Source organism: Dromiciops gliroides, chromosome 5 (assembly GCF_019393635.1).
Source record: "Dromiciops gliroides isolate mDroGli1 chromosome 5, mDroGli1.pri, whole genome shotgun sequence".
In the NCBI taxonomy this organism is placed as follows: domain Eukaryota; kingdom Metazoa; phylum Chordata; class Mammalia; order Microbiotheria; family Microbiotheriidae; genus Dromiciops; species Dromiciops gliroides.
In genome coordinates this window covers 56769472-56789645 of record NC_057865.1, presented here as the reverse complement: position 1 = coordinate 56789645, position 20174 = coordinate 56769472, and the positions used below count along the sequence as shown (strand labels likewise).

General features: G+C 37.4%; 1 protein-coding gene across 1 annotated transcript in view; it reads right to left on the bottom strand.

Moving 5' to 3' along the window:
- Positions 1-20174, bottom strand: part of MALRD1 (MAM and LDL receptor class A domain containing 1) — a 910872-nt gene that overhangs the window by 853985 nt on the left and 36713 nt on the right. Inside the window, 2 exon segments of the mRNA XM_043967510.1 lie at positions 9773-9934; positions 10018-10112. Of these exon segments, the coding sequence (XP_043823445.1) occupies positions 9773-9934; positions 10018-10112 (257 nt within the window).

Below are 20174 nucleotides of genomic sequence, written 5' to 3'. Positions count from 1 at the left end.
GTCAGTACCAAAACAAATAACCCTGGCATTATTAAACTAAGTGACTCAGAATGAAATTATTCAACCAACTACTTGATTTAGCTGAATATAATCCTTTGATAATATCTGGGCATTTGCTACACTGACCAATGCAAATCGATGAGTTACTAATGCTACAACAGTCACTCATGGTGAGTTTAAGCCATTGCTGAATTCACAGTCCACCCCACATAGCATGATGACTTGGCAAAACAGTCAGTACAGTTCACCCTAGCAATCTTAACAATCACTGAGCCAAAACCAACCTTTCTAAGTATTAAAAGAGATCTGCAGTTCCATGCACAATCTGATTTTTCTGTTCTGCTATGTATATGGAAATTCACAATTTGGCATTTCCTCAGTTTAGAATTTAAAAAATTCAAACCTACCAATCTGCCACAGTGACCAGTTTTGCAATGCAGTTATCCACCGGTTTATGCTTAGCCATCTACAGTAAGCCATTTCAAAATAAGCCAGCTGTTCTCTGACATGCTTTTCAAAACCCAGTAGACTGCGAACTATACAACAAATTACCCAGAAACTTACAAGTATATGCTTTACCAAAAAAAAAAAAAAAATCCCATTCTGTTGACACTGGACAGAACAATTATATGAGTAATAACAAGGAAATAACCATGTTGGAGACAAAATGAAAAAAAATTATTCTGGCAGAACAGTTTTTATAACAATTTTAACAAATAGGAATGAAGTTGTTGCATGAATAGTGCTATAGGGGAAGAATGCAAAAGCCTTTCTCTCCAGATTAAAATTTTTATGCTCCTTGAAGGATTTTCCAGACAGTTATGCTCTAGTGTTTACTAAACAAAAAGTAAAGCTCTCTTCCTCAGAGAATTCAAGCATTCTCTGGGATTTTAGGACCATTTATAATGATGATTTTAAAATCTTAGGCATCATTGATAGGAATACAGAGTTCAGGAGGGAAAGATAGTGGAGTTGAGGAGGATAAAGGGAAAGATATTTACTTTTTATTTCTTTAATGGCATGCCATCTCTCCATTTTTAATATTTCCAAAAGAAAATCCCATATTTATCCCCCCAAATTGGTTCTGTCTTCTGATTTCCCTTTTTCTGACAAATTGAGCATAGTTCTCTCAGTCATCTGGGCACAAAACTTTAGATAACTATATTCTTCACTCCTATGTCCAATTAGTCATTTAAGATTTCTCTTAATTCTTTCTGTCTTTATAATCCTTTCCTTTATTATTCTGTTTTTTCCTATCTGTCACTAATGGTAATTGAGACAGCTCACACCTGGAATACTAGCCAAGTTGATTAGATGCTTTCTCTGCAAAGTCATCCTGCATCCTACTATCAGATTAATATTCACCAAACACCTCTCTTACCGTGTAACTCTTCCAACCCCAAACCCTCAATAACTCCTTACTGTCTCCAGGAAAATGCCCAGAGGACCTAGTTTAATATCCAAGGGGCTTCAGAAATTATCTTATTTAACATTTTGATTTTGTTATCGCCCCAGTTAAATAATAAACAGCTGGATGTCAAGGACAGTATCTTTGACCTTTTTGTATACCTAACAGCATCTAACACTATTACTGAAGTGTTATCAAGTGTACTTAATAATTCTTTTAAAATTCAACTAAAATACAAAGTAAATTAGTAAAGAAAGAGAATCATTGCTTGTTACAACTGCATGGATTTTTAATTTAATTTTTCTTTTTTTAATTTTAATTTTTTTTATTTTAGTGAGGCAATTGGGGTTAAGTGACTTGCCCAGGGTCACACAGCTAGTAATTGTTAAGTGTCTAAGTCGGATTTGAACTAAGGTACTCCTGATTCCGGGGCCATTGCTCTATGCACTGTGCCACCTAGCTGCCCCAACTGCATGGATTTTTAGAATACATTTAATCCAAGCACTTCATTTTCCATTTGAGAAAACTGAGGCCCAGAGAAGCTAAATTTTTGCCCAATATCCACCTAGCAAAATTGTCTAAATAAGGATTATTCATGCATTAATTTCTTTTATCAGAAAATGGGTTGCAGGAAGATGATGTTAGGGATGTCAGTTCTTTTAAGTTAAATAGGGTAATGCAAATATAATGGGATATGACATATGTGCAAGAAGTCTCAGGTGATATCCAAGATGCTCTGTGAAAGGGTCCAAACACCATGACATAAATAATATTTGTTTTTCATCTTCATGACAAATAAGAAAATTACCCAGACTAACAGGTGGTACCTAGGAGTTTTTATTCTGATGCTGTAACTCTTGGCTTGTCCTTTTTTTCTAATAGGCCTCTTGATCAATCATGTTCTTCACAAATAGAGTAGTACAGAGAAACTTCTTACATTAAGAAGCATTTTTAAGAAATGCCAAGTAGATAATAGCGAATCAATACATTCTTTCAATATCTCTTTAAAATTCAGACACCAATTTTGCTTACTCTGCTTAACAGTCAAAATATTTCACCTGTGAAATCATATTCAGCAATTTATCTAGTAAAGAATATTAATTTTCCACACTAAAGCAATGTATTCACTAAATAATCTATAACCCTGCCTCCAGCTAGGATACACTTTGACTTTGGGGTCAGATTTCTGCTTTGTTGTTCATATAATGTATTTTTAGCCTCTGATTTTTCTTCAGGGCAATAGTAAAATCAAATGTTTGTGGTCAAAATTTAATATATATATATATAAATCTATGCATGTGTATATATATATATATATATATACTTTATATGTGTGTGTGTGTATGTGTGTGTGTGCGCGTGTGTATAGTGTGTATATATAGAGGGAGAGACAGACAGAGACAGAAGCAGAAGAAAAGAGGTAGATAGAGGGAAAGAGGGAGGGATCACAGTTATCTTTTATTACCCAAATGATATCAATTGATCCAACTGACAATAAACAACTAATTGACAATTGACCCAAAGGACAATAAAATTGCCTTTTATTCTGGTCCATGTAAACAGATTAAGGCCAGTCCCTAGGCTGTTCCCTCAATAGGGAGCACATGGTATGTGATTAATACACATTCATTATGCTAATATAATGGGAAAAGTCACTACTTTAAATGAGAATAAGCAATTGCTCCTCAATAAACAATTTTTCAAATGTAGGCCTCTGAAAGAGAGCTCCTTAACCTGTTATGTTATGGACTACTCCTCAGAATAATGCTTTTAAATGAGTTAAAAGATATATAGCATTACAAAGTAAATCAATCATATTGAAATACTGTCATCAAAATCTTTTTAAAAATCAAGTTTACAGACACTGCCCCCCTAATTAAGAACATCTACTCTAAATGAAAAGGTGCCAATCTTTATTTTGGGGGCATCATTCCCAAAATAAGTCTCAGTACTAGATAGACATCCTTGCTTTCTTTCAAAAAATGTTCTCTTACCCTTTCGACATGAAGTCCTTTTGGATCTTATTACTCCCCCCACCCTGCACCAGCTGCTAGTCTCCCTCTATAAATTTATCTTGTACTCATACTGTATATACCTATGTAGAAGATTTTTCTCTCTCATTAATATATATGCCCCATTGAGAAAAGAAGCTATTTCATTTTTCATTTTTGGCATCCCCAATGCCTAGTACTTTACTTGGCAGTAGTAGGCACTTTTAACAAATACTTGATTGATTTTTGTTTTGTTTTGTTTTTCATGGGGCAATGAGGGTTAAGTGACTTGCCTAGGGTCACACGGCTAGTGTCAAGTCTCTGAATCCAGATTTGAACTCAGGTCCTCCTGAATCCAGGGCTGCTACTTTATCGACTGTGCCACCTCGCTGCCCCCTTGGTTTTTGTTTGTTTGTTTTTGTTGTTGTTGATTGATTTTTAAAAGTGGAAGCAGTAATCTTGAAGTTGTGGCCCCAGTTTGGCATATTCTTGCCATCATCTGACCACTGACCAACACCATCTTTGGACATCCCAAAGGGAAGACAAGGGACCTTTTAATTCCCCACTTCAACCTGCCAAGGGGTAACAGAATAACAGGACCAGAACCACAAGATGAGATGTCAGAGAGCCAGAGACCATTCTCTTCCCTAACCACAGCCCTATTGACCCATTTTTCCAGTTCCTACCAAGTACTGGATGCCTATCTGCCGTACCATTTCTTCCCAAGGTCCTTGCCATCTGCCCTATTGCTTTTCCTCTTATACCTAAGCATATACCTAAGTCTCACTTGGCCTTTCAATCTGCCATGAACTGAGCCCTCGTTTGTGTGTTGTTTCCCCCCACTTATAGCATGAGCTCCTTGGAAACAGTGGCTGTATCACCTTTCTACGTGTATTCCTAGTGCTTGGCACTGAATAAGATGCATTTCTATTCCATTTCATGATACTATATAGATGAAGGGACATGGAAAGAGAAAGGGTGAGCAAATCTTTCCCAGTGTCTGTGATCCTGCAGAGCCTGAGCTGGAATGGAAATCTCTCTTTTGAAGATTTCTAAAAACTAAAGGTCTTAAAACCCCCAGAAGTCCAGGTGGAGAGGGTGCCAAGGGGGACTGAGGGGTCTGCAGTCTTGGACATTAATGAGAGGGAAAGTAACACCTGGAGACATTTGGATCATAGCCTTCCAGCAAACAGACTCCCTCGAAAGCTTCACAGGAACAACATCCTTTAAACTGGGCAGGCCTGTGTTAACAGCCCAGCTTAGCTCTGCAGCAGACCATCCAAACAAAGGAAACAAACATCTGCTTACGTGCCAACAGCCTAAAGCTATGGCATACCTGCAGCCTGCAAGATTTGTTTAGCTAAAGGGTCCCCAGAGAGTCATAGGCCCTCCTGATTTTTAGAAAGCCAAAAGGTGGAAGAAGTGTTTTCCTATTAGCAAATAGAGTATTGAGGGAGGCGGAGATTAATATATATGCATCTGCTTTCCCTAAGCCACCATAGCATTTTAAAGCACTCCAGTGAACTGCCCTGCTATCCCAGCTCCAAAGGACTGACACTTGAGATGGCTCATTTTGGAGCTCAGCCCAGTGAGGTATTTTTAGCCACTACACACATTTCATCACTGTCCTATGCTTGCATTTTGTAGCCACCTTTCATGCAGGAAGGGCTACCACCGGGTAAAAAGAAGAAGCCATAAGAAGGTGGGGTTTTGTTTTATCTATAGGCTCTCCATAACTCCCAATGATTCAAATATGCTGATAGACTGTAGGTGTGTGTGAGGGACAGACAGACAAATATGGGTGGAAGGAGGAAGAAGGGGGAGAGAGAGAGAGAGAGAGAGAACACATATAGAATTTAGTGAATCCACCTTATTCCTCGAAGTGTGACTGATTTGGATGTACACTGAAGAGTAAGAAAAAAGTGGGAGAAAGAATATATATACACACACACACACACACACATATATACATATATATGTATATATATATACACACACATATATACATATATACATATACATATACATATACACATACATATACACACACACACACACATATATATATATATATATATATGTCTGTGATAAGTACTGGGATAAAAATATAAAATTTCCTCTGCAGCATCCTGGACAAGTGATCATCTAGCCTTCATTCAAAGACTTTTAGTGAAGGGGAACTCTCTACCTTTCAAGGCAGGCCATTTTCCTTCTGGAAAGCTCTAATTGTCAGGAACTGTCTTTACATCAAAGCAGGTAGGTGGCACAATGGATAGATGACTTCATGTAGAGTCAGAAAGATCTTAGTTCAGATCTGTCCTCAAACACTTCATAGCAGTGTATCCTGGGCAAGTCTCTCAATATCTTTCAACCTCAGTTTCCTAAACTATAAAATAGAGATCATAATAGCACCTACCCTTCAAGGTTATTGTGAGGATTAAATGAAATAATATTTTTAAAGTGCTTAGCACACTGCCTGGCAACTAGAAGGTACATAAGAAATGCTTATTTCCTTATTTTCTTCCATCCTTACATCTTATTTAAATCCATCTCTCTGAAACATCTACCTTCTAAGTTCTGTCCTCTAGGTACAAGCAGGAAACTTTTAATCTTTCTACTATGATAGCTTTTTAAATACTTGAAGACATCTGTTTTCCCTGTCCTACCCCCCTCTCCTCCTCCTCTTCCTCTTCCTCCTCCTCCTCCTTCTTCTTCTTCTTCCTTCTCTCTCTCTCTCTCTCTCTCTCTCTCTCTCTCTCTCTCTCTCTCTCTCTCTCTCTCTCTCTCTCTCTCTCCCTCCCTCCCTCCCTCCCTCCCTTTTACACACACACTTCAAGCAGACACTAGATGGCCACTTGTCAGGTATAATGTAATGAATATTCTAGGACTGGCCCAGGTTAGACTCCACAACTTCTGTTAAGGGCCTCCTTCTAACTGAGATTCTGGGAGGCCCAGAGTAATATTGACAAGATCACTTTCCAGTTTCTACATAATTATCCTACCTTGTACATGACCAGATTTATATGTTCCTCAACCCCTTTCCTTCTTCCTACATAAAGGAACTAGAGTGGAAATTCAATTCCAGATCTCCTTCTAACTGATTTGTGTTGTGACAGATGTTAACTGATTACATTATCTCACACTAGTATAGTTTCCTAGTTCACAAAGGCTATGCACTATCACATTTGATCACAGATTGTGATACTAACCAAAGAGGATATATTAGGGTAAGCATAGCAGCCCTTGCCTGCAAGTCCAACTACCAGCAAGGATGAGGCTGGCCAGTCTCTTGAGCTTGAGACTTCTGAATTGGAGCTGACTTAGCTGAACTAAGTTTGGCATGAATATGCTAAGCCCCTGGGAGCAGTTGTGTGATAGAACCCACAAGTACCCCTGTAGTTACAACCTAGGTAAGATAGAGAGGCCCAGTTTTAAAAAAATTAAAGAATATAGTAGAAAATCTAATAGCAGAAAAGTATAAGCTCCCTACTATTGTAGATTACAGTTTCCTTGAGGGCAGGAATCATATCTTGTATACTTTTATCTCCCCTAAAACCTAGATCATTTTTATCATTATCATAGCAATTGACATTTATATAATGCTTTGTGGTTCAAAATATACTTTATATGCATTCTTTCATTTCATTATCACAACCACATGCAAGGTAGAAGACATAAGGGTTATTATTTCCATTTTACAAGTTAGAAAACTGAGGTTTGAAGAATGTAACTGATTTACCCAAGATCATACAACCAATAATAAAAGAAACAATACTTTAAGCTGAGTGTTTTCATTTCCAGGCCAAGGTCCTTCTCACCATCCTCTACTATTTTCAGGGGCTTAATACCTGCTATTTGGTGATGTTATTAATCATGAGTAATATCCATTGATGATAAGAGATGATTAATTTCAATAGACCTGCTTGGACAAGGCTGATCCACAAACTAGCTTTAAAGAATGAGCACTTTAGTAGCTAAGTAAAACATCATGGGCTTGCATTCTGAGCTGCACATTTGTTCCTGGCTGCCCCGAGTGTTAAAATATGCAATACTTTTCCTGAACTTCTCATTAGAATCATTTGATGATGGTTTCCACAATGTTTGGATTTTATAGTGATGCATCAATCAATTTGTCTTTTTATGGGCTATATTGGCTTTAATTCTCAGAAAGATTCTGAAAATGTGTCTTGTTTCCCATTTGGGGTAGTCAATGGAATAAACAGAATATTTATTGCACTTAAATCCTCAGCAGCCAGAATTAGTATTTGTAGCAAATACCCTTCCGCCCACTTTCTCAATATCAATCTCTCTCTACAAAGCACAGGGAAGAGTGAAGTCAAAAATGACCTTATCATTTGACAGAAAAGATAATAAGAAAAAAACTATATTGGTAGCTAATATTTGTATATCACTATAAGTTTTATGAAGTACTTTATAGATGTTTTCCCATTTTATTTTCACAGAAACCTTGTAAGGTGAATGTTCTTGTTGTTACTAGAAAGGGTTGAGTGACCTGCCCAAGCTCACATCACTATTAAATGTTCCCAAGACAGAATTAGAACTCAGGTCACTCTTCATGTGCTGGATTTAAATTCAACACTCTTCCCTATGCCACCAAAAAGGAGGGAGTAATAACAACAACAATGACAATAATAATAATAATAATAATGATAATAATAATAATAACAACAACAACAACAAGACGTGAATTCAAGGTTAATGGAGCATTTTCTTCACAATATACAGATATAGTCAAAGTACTATTCTCATGTCATAAATGAGAAAATTGAGATTTAATGACTTGACTTATAGTTAACATTGGGAAAGAAGGTAGAGAGCCTTCTTCATTCAAGTAGATATGGGGGGCAGCTAGGTGGCGCAGTAGATAGAGCACTGGCCCTGGAGTCAGGAGGACCTGAGTTCAAATCCGGCCTCAGACACTTAACACTTACTAGCTGTGTGACCCTGGGCAAGTCACTTAACCCCAACTGCCTCACTAAAACAAAACAAAACAAGTAGATATGGGTTCAAGTCCTATCTCTGATGGATATTAGTTGTGTAACCAAAAGTGAGTCACATAAACTCTCTTTGCTCCCAGACAATTTTCTAGGGTTAAAACTTGCAAAACAAATAATATTCCACCTTGGTAGACTGGGTCTAATCATTAGGTGTTCAACCTATGCAAGCTAAATCACAGATATTATCACCATCATCAATCACATAAGACAAAAATAGTGACTTGTAAGATGTCTGAGGTGGCTGGTATTGCAGTTGGGCTATTCAGCCTCCAAGATGAGTGCTCTCTCTACCATAGCAAGTGACACGAATGTGAGAAAAAACAGATAATTAAGAAGGTTCAGGAAGAAGAAGTTAACACAATAAGATGACAAATCATCGATATAAAGTTGGAAGAGACATTTGAGGCCAGAGTTTAATCAACCCATTTTGAAAACAAAGAAACCTGCAAAAGTTAAGAGACTTGACCAAGGTCACACATATTAAGTGGCTGAAACTAGATTTGAAGTCTTTTCTCCATATCCAGTGCTCTTTCTATGGGACCAAATATGATGAGCCACCTAAAATAAGATAACTAGTAAGTCTCTAAGACAGGTTTAAAACCCAAGGCTTCCTGACTCCGTATATATTTAAATATTATAATATTTTGAACTTTGCCAAGGCAGTGATATTTCTTTAAATCATCTCTGTATGTCACACAGTATGTCATACAGTATTTTGCATGAATGAATGGGAGGAGCAGTTTAGTATTTATTATTCAATAACCACTCTGAAAAGCACTGGGGATATATAAATAACAACAATAATAATGAATACCACCAACATTTAAATAGCACTTACTATGTACCAGGCACTGTGCTAAGTGCTTTACAATTATTCCAATGTGATCCTTACAATAACCCTGATGCTATTATTATCCCCATTTTACAGATGAGGAAACTGAGGCAATCAGAAGTTAAGTTACTTACACAGGGTCAAAAGGCTAGTAAATGTTTTAGACAGAATTTGAACTCAAGTCTTCCTGACTCCAGGCCCAGTGGAATACAGTCTCTGCCCTCAAGGAATTTATATTCTAAGAAAGGAATTATATTCTAAGAAAGGCCAAGAGATGAGGACTAGGTCTTATATGTCATTAGAATGATGAGTATCAGTAGGTACTTTGTATTTGTTGGATGTATGAATGATGAGTAGTTATGCCATTAAAATATCCATGTATCACCCAAGTGGCTTTTTTGCATTAAATATGTAAAGCTCCTTAACATCGTTCTAGGCCGATTGTGACTTTGGGGATAATATCCATGTCTCTGTTGCTGCATCTGCTCTCCAGAAGGTCTTTGAGTAAAAGAAGCATTCATACCTGAAATTTTTGACTACTATTGATCTTGATGGCATTTCTTTCCCACCGATCTGGGGACCCTGCGGAGTTTTGCCATATATTCTGAAAAGAATTGCTACACATGGTCTGGAGAGCAACACTTATTTTCATCTTCACATGGCTGGAGTAGTGAAAAAATGTGACCTGTGGAGAATAAAAATGTGTTTAACAACCACATGGAACCCATGTAAGAAAAAGGATAATGCAAGAAGGATGATTATAAATACCTGGCATGAGTGTTGGCTATTAGTTGGAAGGAAAACTCTGCTTTTTATGTTTGCAGGCGAGGACCCAGCCTTGGAGGACATTAAGAGGAAATAGGCTGTTAAAAAAAGAATATGAAAATATTAGTCACAGGTTCACTGAGAGACACTGAAAATTCCAATGATACATTCTCAGGCTATATCACCATAATGCTGGCCTTTGGTGGGGCAAAGAATGAGAATTCAGTCACTTGATATGACTAGTGGATTTTTACCACTCAATTCTTTTCTCCCCCTGATGGAATTGATTTCTTTCTACAGAAGTCAACACAATATGTGAATTCCATACCTCTACTTGGTCACATCAACTAGAAATGGTATAGAAATGGCCGAGATTATCTAGAACAAAGGTCAGGTTGCAAACCCTGAGTACAGTGCCTGATCACATAGTAGGTGTTTAGCAAATGCATGAAATGAAGAAATACAAAACAGATTTGGGTAAAAGAGGGAGCTTAATGAAATATCCCCCACCAGATATGTGCATAGGCAAGTGGCAGATAAAGCATCAAGCCTGAAATCAGGAAGACCTGACTTCAAATTTGGCCTCAGATACTTACTAGCTATATGACCTTTGGTTAGTCACTTAACCCTGTTTGCCTCAGTTTCTCATCTGTAAAAGGAGTTAGAGAAGTAAATGGAAGACCACCACAATATTTTTGCCAAGAAAACCCCAAATGGGCTCAAAAAGAGTCAGACATGACTGAAATGACTGAACAACACCAAAACCACTGGATATGTGGCATACACATCGTAGCCCCTTCTAGCTGTCTTATGGAACAAACATGCTAGTGGATCACCAATATAGCACTCTGACATCAGCATTTCCTGTTACTTGGAATAACATTGTTTCTCTTCCTGTCTTTTCAGGGCCTATTATTCTATTTTTATTTGTTTGTTTTTTCCATTTTTTATATCTTTCATAACTCTCAAATTCTTATCCCAGCACTAAACCCTTCCTTTTAACAAAGCATTTGAGAAAAAAGAAGGAAAAAACAATTGTCTGATGGTGTATGTGATATTCCAATCCCATGCTCTCCCACTTCTCTATATAGATGTAGTAATAATCACAATCATAATAAAGTATATAAAGTTTGCAAACAATTATACAAATAATATTTCATCGTAACCTTAAAACAACCTTGGGAAGTAAACACTATTATTATCCCCATTTTTACAGATGAGAAAATTAAGGTGGAGAGAGGTCTGGTGACTTGTCCAAGGTCACACAGTTAGTACATGTCAAATTTGAATTCAGCACTCTATCCACTATGCCATCTAACTCCCTGAATGAGGAAAATGTGTCTTATCCATTTTCTGGGACCAAACATGAACAAAACAATTATGAATCTAATACTATTTTAGTGGTGGTTTTCTTTATATTACTGTAAGATTATAGTATAAATTCCCATCTAGTTGTTTCCCCTAACTCTTCCTGCCAACACACAAATAACTTGAAATCACCAAGCATTTATTAAATGCTTACTACTTGCCATGTACTCTGCTAGGCATTTGGCATACAAATACAAAAAATAAAAGTCTCTATTCTCAAACATTCTCTATTCTCTTACATGTTATTGGGGAGAGAATACACATATGTACACACATATGTATATATATATATATACACACACATGTACACACATCTAAGTATGCATATTTACAGAATAAATACAGACAAATAAATACAGGGTCTTTAAATACAAAGTAATTAGGGAGGATGCTAGCAGTTGAGAGTAATCAAGAAAGGCTTGCTGTATACTATTGTGTTGATATTAAAATGGCATGGTTTGGCAATGTACTTGATAAAAGGAGAATGAAGAGTCAGACATTTTCAGTTATATAGCTGGGATGCTGGAGGAATGGTAATACCTTTTTACTTAAATGTGGAATGAAAGTTGGGAGGGTATTGGAGAAAGCTAACAAGTTCTGCTTTGGACAAATCAAGTTTGAGATGTCTGTGGGACATCAAAACTGAGATGCCTAATAGGCATTGGGTGATGTGGGACTGAAGCTCAGAGGAGAGATGGAGGAGGTATAGCTACATCTGTCATCTGCATAGAGATAATGACTAAATTTATGGGAGCTGATGAGATCACCAAGAAAGACAGTGTAGAGGGAGAAGATACGACTGCTACAAAATCTTTTTTTTACTTTACTTTTTAATTTTTATTGGTTTCTGTATTGTATCTTTTTAAAATAAAAGTATTTTATTATTTTCCAGTTACATGTAGAGATAGTTTTCAACATTTGTTTTTGTAAGGTTTCAAATTTTTCTGGTACAAAATCTTAAAGGAGGAAGGAGGAAGATGTGGATAATAAGCTGATCAGAAGACTGAGAAGGAGCAGATAGGTAGTAGTAGGAAAACCTAGAGAGAAGAGCATCACACACAAAAACAGGAAAAAAAACTATTTTAAAGAAGATAATGGCTAACAACATTAAATGCAGCAGATAGATTGTTGTTGTTTGTCCTTCATTCTTGAAGAGGACCATGACATCAGGAGGTGACTTGCAGTGAATTGGATTTAAGTGAGGGAGGGCTATGCAAAATCACCAGCCTCACTCTCTCCTCCAGAGCCATCTTGCAGTGGGAAGTTATACATCAGGATGATTGGAGATGGCCCCAGATGTTTTAGGCAATCAGAATAAAGTGACTTGCCCAGAGTCACACAGTTAGTATTGTCAAGTGGCTAAGGCCAGATTTGAAATCAATTCCTCCTAACTCCAAGACTATTGCCCTATCTAACACACCCCCTAGCTACCCCAGCAGATTGGTGAAAAAGAATAAAAACAGAAAATACTATTAGAGTCAGCAATTAAAAGGTTTTTCCTAACATTACAGTGAACAATTTGACACAAGAATTTTTTTTATCTTTGGAGTCATTGAAATTTAAAAGGTCTTTATGAATAAAAAGCTGAAGAAACAGGTAAATATCATGAAAAGATGCCAAACAAGTCTACATGTCTGATCTCTCATATTTATCAAGATGCTTTTTTGCCTTCTCCTATGCTCACCTTTGCAATGAAGTCATTGAATGTCAAAGTGTATGCTGATTTTAGTTGAAGGGTCTTGTCAAGTTCTTCATTAGCAGCCTTAGATGTTGGCATAGAAGATGTAATTATTTTCATTATGTCTTTTTTGCATGCTAAGTCCTGATTAGTGTGAATAATGAATCTTGTGAAGTGGTCGCATTATTTGAATTACCACTGCCTAATTCCATTGGACTGGAACTAATTGCCATAATTATAACTTTGAATGGTCTAAATTCAAATACTTGTGACCACTTCACAAGATTCGTTATTCACACTAAGTATCCCAAGGACACATGATAAAAGGAAGTCATCTAGTCCCTTTACTTGCCTCTGGAAGGAAAAGCTGTCATTCTTCCATTTAACCGCAAGTTCCTTTTTGTCTTCTGATTTCATCAATATCAAGAATGTCAAATTTTAGTCCACTTCCTTCAGTAACATATCCATTCCTTGATCATTCATTGGACAAGGTTCTTACATTTAGAGAACAACATCTACATTAATGTTTAAAGGCAATCTAAAAACTATGATTCTGTCCCCATCACTTCATAAGGGAAGGAACAGGACCAAGGAAGATTTTGTACTTCTCTCTGTTTCATGAATTACCATGACCAAAAAAAACAATCAGCACCCTGGGGTGGGCTACTGGTGATTAACTTCTATTCTCTGTCCTAGACCAGGTTGGTCCTCAGAGGAAAAAAAAAAAACACAGTCTGTTTCAAAATCTGTACTAAAAGTCTTTCTAGTTTTCTAGCAGCTGCTAGAGTTTGCATTCCACTGGGATTGACTCCACAGTCTCAGGATCACCTCTATGCCACACTGAGGATTTGGAGTAGGATTTTATGGAATCCGACTCCTATCATGTGGATTTAAGTCTATTAAATGGTCATTTATAAAATCAGCCAGAATCAAGACTTCTAGTGATGCAGTGGACAGATCACTGAGCCTAAAGGCAGGAAGATCTCTTTTCAAATTCCACATAAGACAGTTGCTAACTATATGATCCTGGACAAGTCACTTAACCTCTTTTTGCCTCAGTTTCCTCATATGGAAAATGAAGATAATAGCATCTACCTCCCAGAGGGGTTGTGAAGATCACATGAGATAATAATTGTAAAGTATTTATCACAGTGTCTATCATAAGTTGCTATGTAAATGTAAGATTTTATAATTATTATTAACAGTTAATAGAATTCTGCCATCTAGAGAGAAGGAAGATTTCTTGGATAGTACCATCTTCTGGAGTTGACTTGAGAGTAACTTGAAGTACAAGAGTGTTCAAGTCTTACTTTCTAGGGTAGAAATTAAGAACACCATTCTTTTGGGGGTTTTTGCAAGGCAATGAAGGGTTAAGCGACTTGCCCAGGGTCACACAGCTAGTAAGTGTCAAGTGTCTGAGGCCGGATTTGAACTCAGGTACTCCTGAATTCAGGGCTGGTGCTCTATCCACTGTGCCACCTAGCTGCCCCCCAGAACACCATTCTTAAAAGAAAGACCCTACTGAAAAGAAAAATCCTATAACAATGTACATTTGTCTTGGCGATAGAAAAGGGTCACCTAAATGGATCTTAAGCCTAAAGGAAGGGAATTCTTGAGAAGTCATGAAATGTGGAAAACAAGCCATTGGGGCTCTGACACATACATTCATACAGTGAATTATCCTGTAACTTTCAAGATGTACTGGAACAAAGTCCAGGGAGCAGTAGTGATAGAAATTAACTGCCACTGCGTTATGCTCACTTTATATTCAGCCAACGAAGCAAGTGCTAATTATATGAAATATCAAATAATGATAATGAACAATATAGGAATTGTTCCCAAATAATACTTTAATTATTACATTATTAGCAATGTGAATGATTCTCACATTCCGCAAGCCTTAAATTGGTTTTATAAATGTTCATTTAACAAAAGGCAAGCCCGAAGCTTGGAAGAAAAATTATTCTCACTCTAAAGAAAGCATTTTGAAAAGTTCCATTCATCATCTTTATTAAAAAAAAAAACTATTGGTCACAGAAATCAAGTTCAATGGCACATGTTACAAGTAATAAAAGAATACTTGAAACAGCATCCATCAAAACATATAAATTAATTGTTTAAATATGTAAACAGTACAGTTTTATAAAGGGAAGGTAACATGGAATAGTGAATAAGAGTATTGGGATTGGAGTTGAAATCTGGTTTCTACATCTTTCTTTGACAATTATTCGCATTTGTTACCATGAGCTAGTTGCTTATATCCTCTGAACTTCAGTCCCTCCATCTCTAAAACAGGGATGGCCATATGTTTAATATCACAGGTTGATATGAAGCTTAAATAAGACAATGCATATAAAATACATAGCAAAACTCAAAGCTCTTTATAAATTTCATCCATGATTATTACAAGATAACTAAACTGGCATTTCTTCATTTATTGGAACACTGTAAATTAGCTTATGTTATACAGTAAGTTAAAATCTTACCTTCAAGTAAAAAAAAGGAAAATTTAAACTTGGAAAAAATTCTCATTTTTTTTCTATGTAATTAAGGATTCTTCTCCCAGTTCCCCATAAAGGACAGAGAAGAAATGTCTATAAAATACTCTCAGGTGGCATGGGGGGAAAGGAATTTCAAACTTTTCTTCAATCCTAAAAAATCCATGGTAGAAATCCTCTTTTCTTCACCACTATCCCCAACACAGCTTTTCTTGCTGTGTTCTTTAGTATTTAAAAAGTGTTTAAGTCATTGAGAGAAATGGAATAATGGAAACACAGGACTTTGGATAGCAAAAAAAAAAAAAAAAAATTAAGCATCAGAGAATAGAGAACTGTGTGGTTCAAAGGGAACCTGGATATCATTTGGACCAATGACACCATTTTACAAGTAAACAAACTGAGGCCCAGAGGAATGAATGAAGCAACTTAAGGTAGCATCTCTTGACAATATACACCTCTTAGAGAAGAATATGACAATGCCAAAGGTCCATTTTCCTTTCAACTGTTCTCAAATCCTGGGTCTATTTTTGAACCATGAGAATAGATTCAGAACTACACAAAGTAGCTTTCCTGCAATATCACTAACATACTCAATCTCTCAAACACCACCTTGTTCTGCCCCTCCTGACCTCGAGTAGATGGAGAATCATTTCTTTAAAGCAAGCCTTAGGAGGCTTCCAAACAGACTTCCAAGCCTTGGCCATTAGGAAGACGCTTTTCTGTCCTCACAACACATTTCTCATTTTCTCTGCAGTTAGGTTGCCTATAAATACAAAATTTAGGAAGGCTGCATGTCCAATTCATCTTAGCACCATATTAATTTCAGTTTTGTTTATATGCTTAATAAATCTGCTATTTTAAACTTATTCCCATAAAGCAAATACTCAGCAAATATTTAAAGTAATTGTGCTATAAAACATGCCTGATGGACCAATTATGAAGATTACAAAATAACAATAGCAATACAAACTTTGAGGTCTTGTATTCTTAAATTTGATGTAGCTGTTTCAGTGCTCACTGAAAAAAAGGAAAGCTTCCAGAGTAACTGGTGAGGTGTGGGAGGAAATGCCAAAACCAGAATGAAGTCTGTGGGAAACAAGAAAGGGACAGACAGTAAGAAGGCATTAGAACCAAGTACCAGAGACTCCATTATGTCATTTTGGTTGGAAGATGTATAACCTTAAAACCTGAGAGAGAGAGAGAGAGAGAGAGAGAGAGAGAGAGAGAGAGAGAGAGAGAGAGAGAGAGAGAGTGCGCACACCAGCCAGCCAGCCACTCTTTAGGCCCCTTTTCTTTTGCAATATAATAGACCCATATGACTTCTGAGAGTCAAGTTGCACAATGGATCAAGGGGTGACCTTGGAGTCCAAAAGGCCTGAGTGTTAGTCTTACCCCTTATATACACTGACTACATGACCATATGTAATTTACTTAAACTCGCAATGACAGCACACAGCTCTCTTAAACTCTAAATAACGGAGAAATGACCCATCTGATTAGTGAAAGGAATTTCTACAGCAGGAACTCCACAAATAAAATGAAATCACAGTTCTGGACCCTCATCCCCCTCCTTGAATACTTTCACACTGAAAAATAAAAAAAAAAAGAAAAGAAATCTTTCTACAGCCGAGAGAGAGAGAGAGAGAGAGAGAGAGAGAGAGAGAGAGAGAGAGAGAGAGAGAGAGAGAGAAACCAAAAGATCCAAAGGTACTTGAAAGAAGGAGAAGTCATGGAATAAGTAGGATAATATCTGTTTTCAATGACAGCCTCAAGCAAAGCCAGTGGTAGTGTTCATAGAAGACACACAGGGATGAATCAACATGACAAGGTCTATGGCCTAAAGCCAAGGTCACATCTTCAAAATTTTTGGAGAAAGAAATATGTATTCAATTGTTACTGGAATCTGGTTAAGTTCAGATAACAGGGAGAAAATACTTACCATATCTCAGAAACTTTTGAATCTGATACTTCTATAAGGAATAGATCTTATTTGTAATCAAACCAATATTTCATTTAACACATCCTTTCGAGAAATTTACCGGGCAACTCTAACCAAGAGGGGACACTGAAACTAGGCCTCACTTCTCAAGTGTCATGTTAGAAAGATCACTAACTTTGGGTAGAGAAGACCTGAGTTTGAGTTCCATTTGTGCCCCTAACTAGTCATATTACTTGAGACAAGTCATATTCCCTTTCAAACTCAGTCTCTTCATCTCTAAAGTGGGAATAACAACAGTTACAGGATGGTTAAGGGTGAACTATAATTGAAATAATGTATACAGAGTGGCCTATAAAACACAAACTGCTATAGAAATGTTAACTATTATTATTCTTGCTATTATTGTTATTGTTCTTATTCTTCTTCTCTTATATTCAAAGGATTTAAATCAGAAATGATACTGTGGAATGACTCCTCTCCCCCGAATCCCTCCAAATCCCTTCAAACAATGTCATAAGACAATACCTGGAGCAGCAAAACCCACTAAAGGATGGGGTGAGGTTATTTTCCAGTCAAAGATGGCTTAGAAGGTCTAACCCTGTGCCGGGGCACCAATTGAACCCAACAACAAGGTCGCGCTGACACAGATCCAGCCCCAGGCAGGCTGAGCCAGAGAAAGAGACCTCTGAAAGCCTCCAAATTGGCTGCAGTGCCTACCTCTTCTGGAAGTAAGTTCATGGTCTGGTGAGAGGGTTGAGTGGTTGGCCAGGGAGAGATTACAGAGGTCTCTGCTTGTGCTGAGGTGGAATGCAGTTGTGTTACCCCTGCTAGGAACCAGGAAGCAGCTTTGAGTGGCAGTGGCCCAGGTAGGAGTAGGGCACAGACTTGCCAGAGCTTCCAACCCAGCAAAACAAATTTTTTGTTTTCTGGTTGAAGAGCAAGTAGGCCTGGTGTTATTTTCAGACCAGAGCACAGGCCAGGTGAATGCAGAATGTACCTCTCCTTAAACTGTACAATGTAGTACCCCCTGAAGCTTGGGACAGTGTGCCCTGGAAGCAATGCCCTACTTTAAGAAAGTTAAAAGTCAAGTAAAAGATGGGCAAGATGAGCAGACAGAGAAAGATGCTGACCATAGAAAGTTTCTTTAGTGATAAGGAAGATTGAGGTGCACACTCAGAAGAAGAGAGCAATATCAGGGCTCCTACATTGAAAGCTTCCAAGAAAAATATGAACTGGTTCCAGGCCACAGAAGCACTCAAAAAGGACTTTGAAGATAAAGTAAAAGAGGTAGAGGTAAAAATAAGAGTGGTGCAGGAAAGTCATGAGAAAAAAAGTTAACAGCTTGAAAAGCCAAATGAAAAAGCTCTCCGAAGAAAATAATTGCCTAAGAATTAGGATTGAACAAATGGAAGCTAGTGACTTTATGAGAAACTAAGACACAATAAAGCAAATCCAAATAAATAAAGAGCAATGTGAAATATCTTCTTGGAAAAAGAGCTGACCTGGAAAATAGATCCAGGAGAGATAATTTGAAAAGTATTGGACTACCTGAAAACCATGATTAAAACAAGAGCTTAGACAACATCTTCCAAGAGATTTTCATGGAAAATTGCCCTGATATTCTAGAAGTAGAAGATAACATAGACATTGAAAGGATCCACCAGGACAGCTAGGTGGCACAGTGGATAAAGCACAAGCCCTAGATTCAGGAGGACCTGAGTTCAAAGCCAGCCTCAGACACTTGACACTTACTAGCTGTGTATCCTGGGACAAGTCACTTAACCCTCACTGATCTGCAAAAAAATCAAACAAAAAAAGAAAGAATCCACAAACCACCTCCTGGAAGAGATCCCAAAAGGAAAACTTACAGGAATATTATAGCCAAATCCCAGAGCTCCCAGATAAAGGAAAAAATATTGCAAGAAGCCAGAAAGAAACAATTCAAGTACTGTGCTACCACAGTCAGGATAACACAAGATCTAGCAGTGTCAACATTAAAGGATTGGAGGGCATGGAATATGATATTCTGGAGAGCAAAAGAATTGGGATTAAAACCAAGAATCACCTACCCAGCAAAACTGTGTATAATCTTTCAGAAGGAAAAAGAGGATTTCAATGAAAAAGAGGATTTTTAGGTATTTGTGATGAAAAGCCCTGAACTCAATAGAAAATTTGACTTTCAAATACAAAACCCTAGAGAAGCATGAAAAGGTAAACAGGAAAAAGAAATAAAGAGGGATGTGAAATTGTTTACATTCCTACATAGGAAGATGATACATCTAACTCATAAGAACTTTCTCAGTATTAGGGCAGGTGATTGGAATAAATTTAGATATATGGCATAGGGGGTAATTGAATATGATTAAGGAATAATATCTGTAAAGCATTTCTGTGGGCCATTCAGGGTTGGGTGGCATGCCTGGGGTCACGCAGTGGGTGAGAGTCCTGTGTCTGAGGCCAGATTTGGGCTTGGGTCCTCCTGGGTCTAGGGTGGGTGCTTTATCCACTGTGTTACCTAGCTGTCCCATGATGATATCTTTAAGGTAAAATTGAGGGGTGAGAGGATTACACTGGGGAAGCAGGAGGGGGTGAGGTAGAATGGAGTAAAATCCTATATGAAAGAAGCAGGAAAGGACTTATGGGGGGGGAGATGGAGCAGGAGCTGGGCAATGAATGA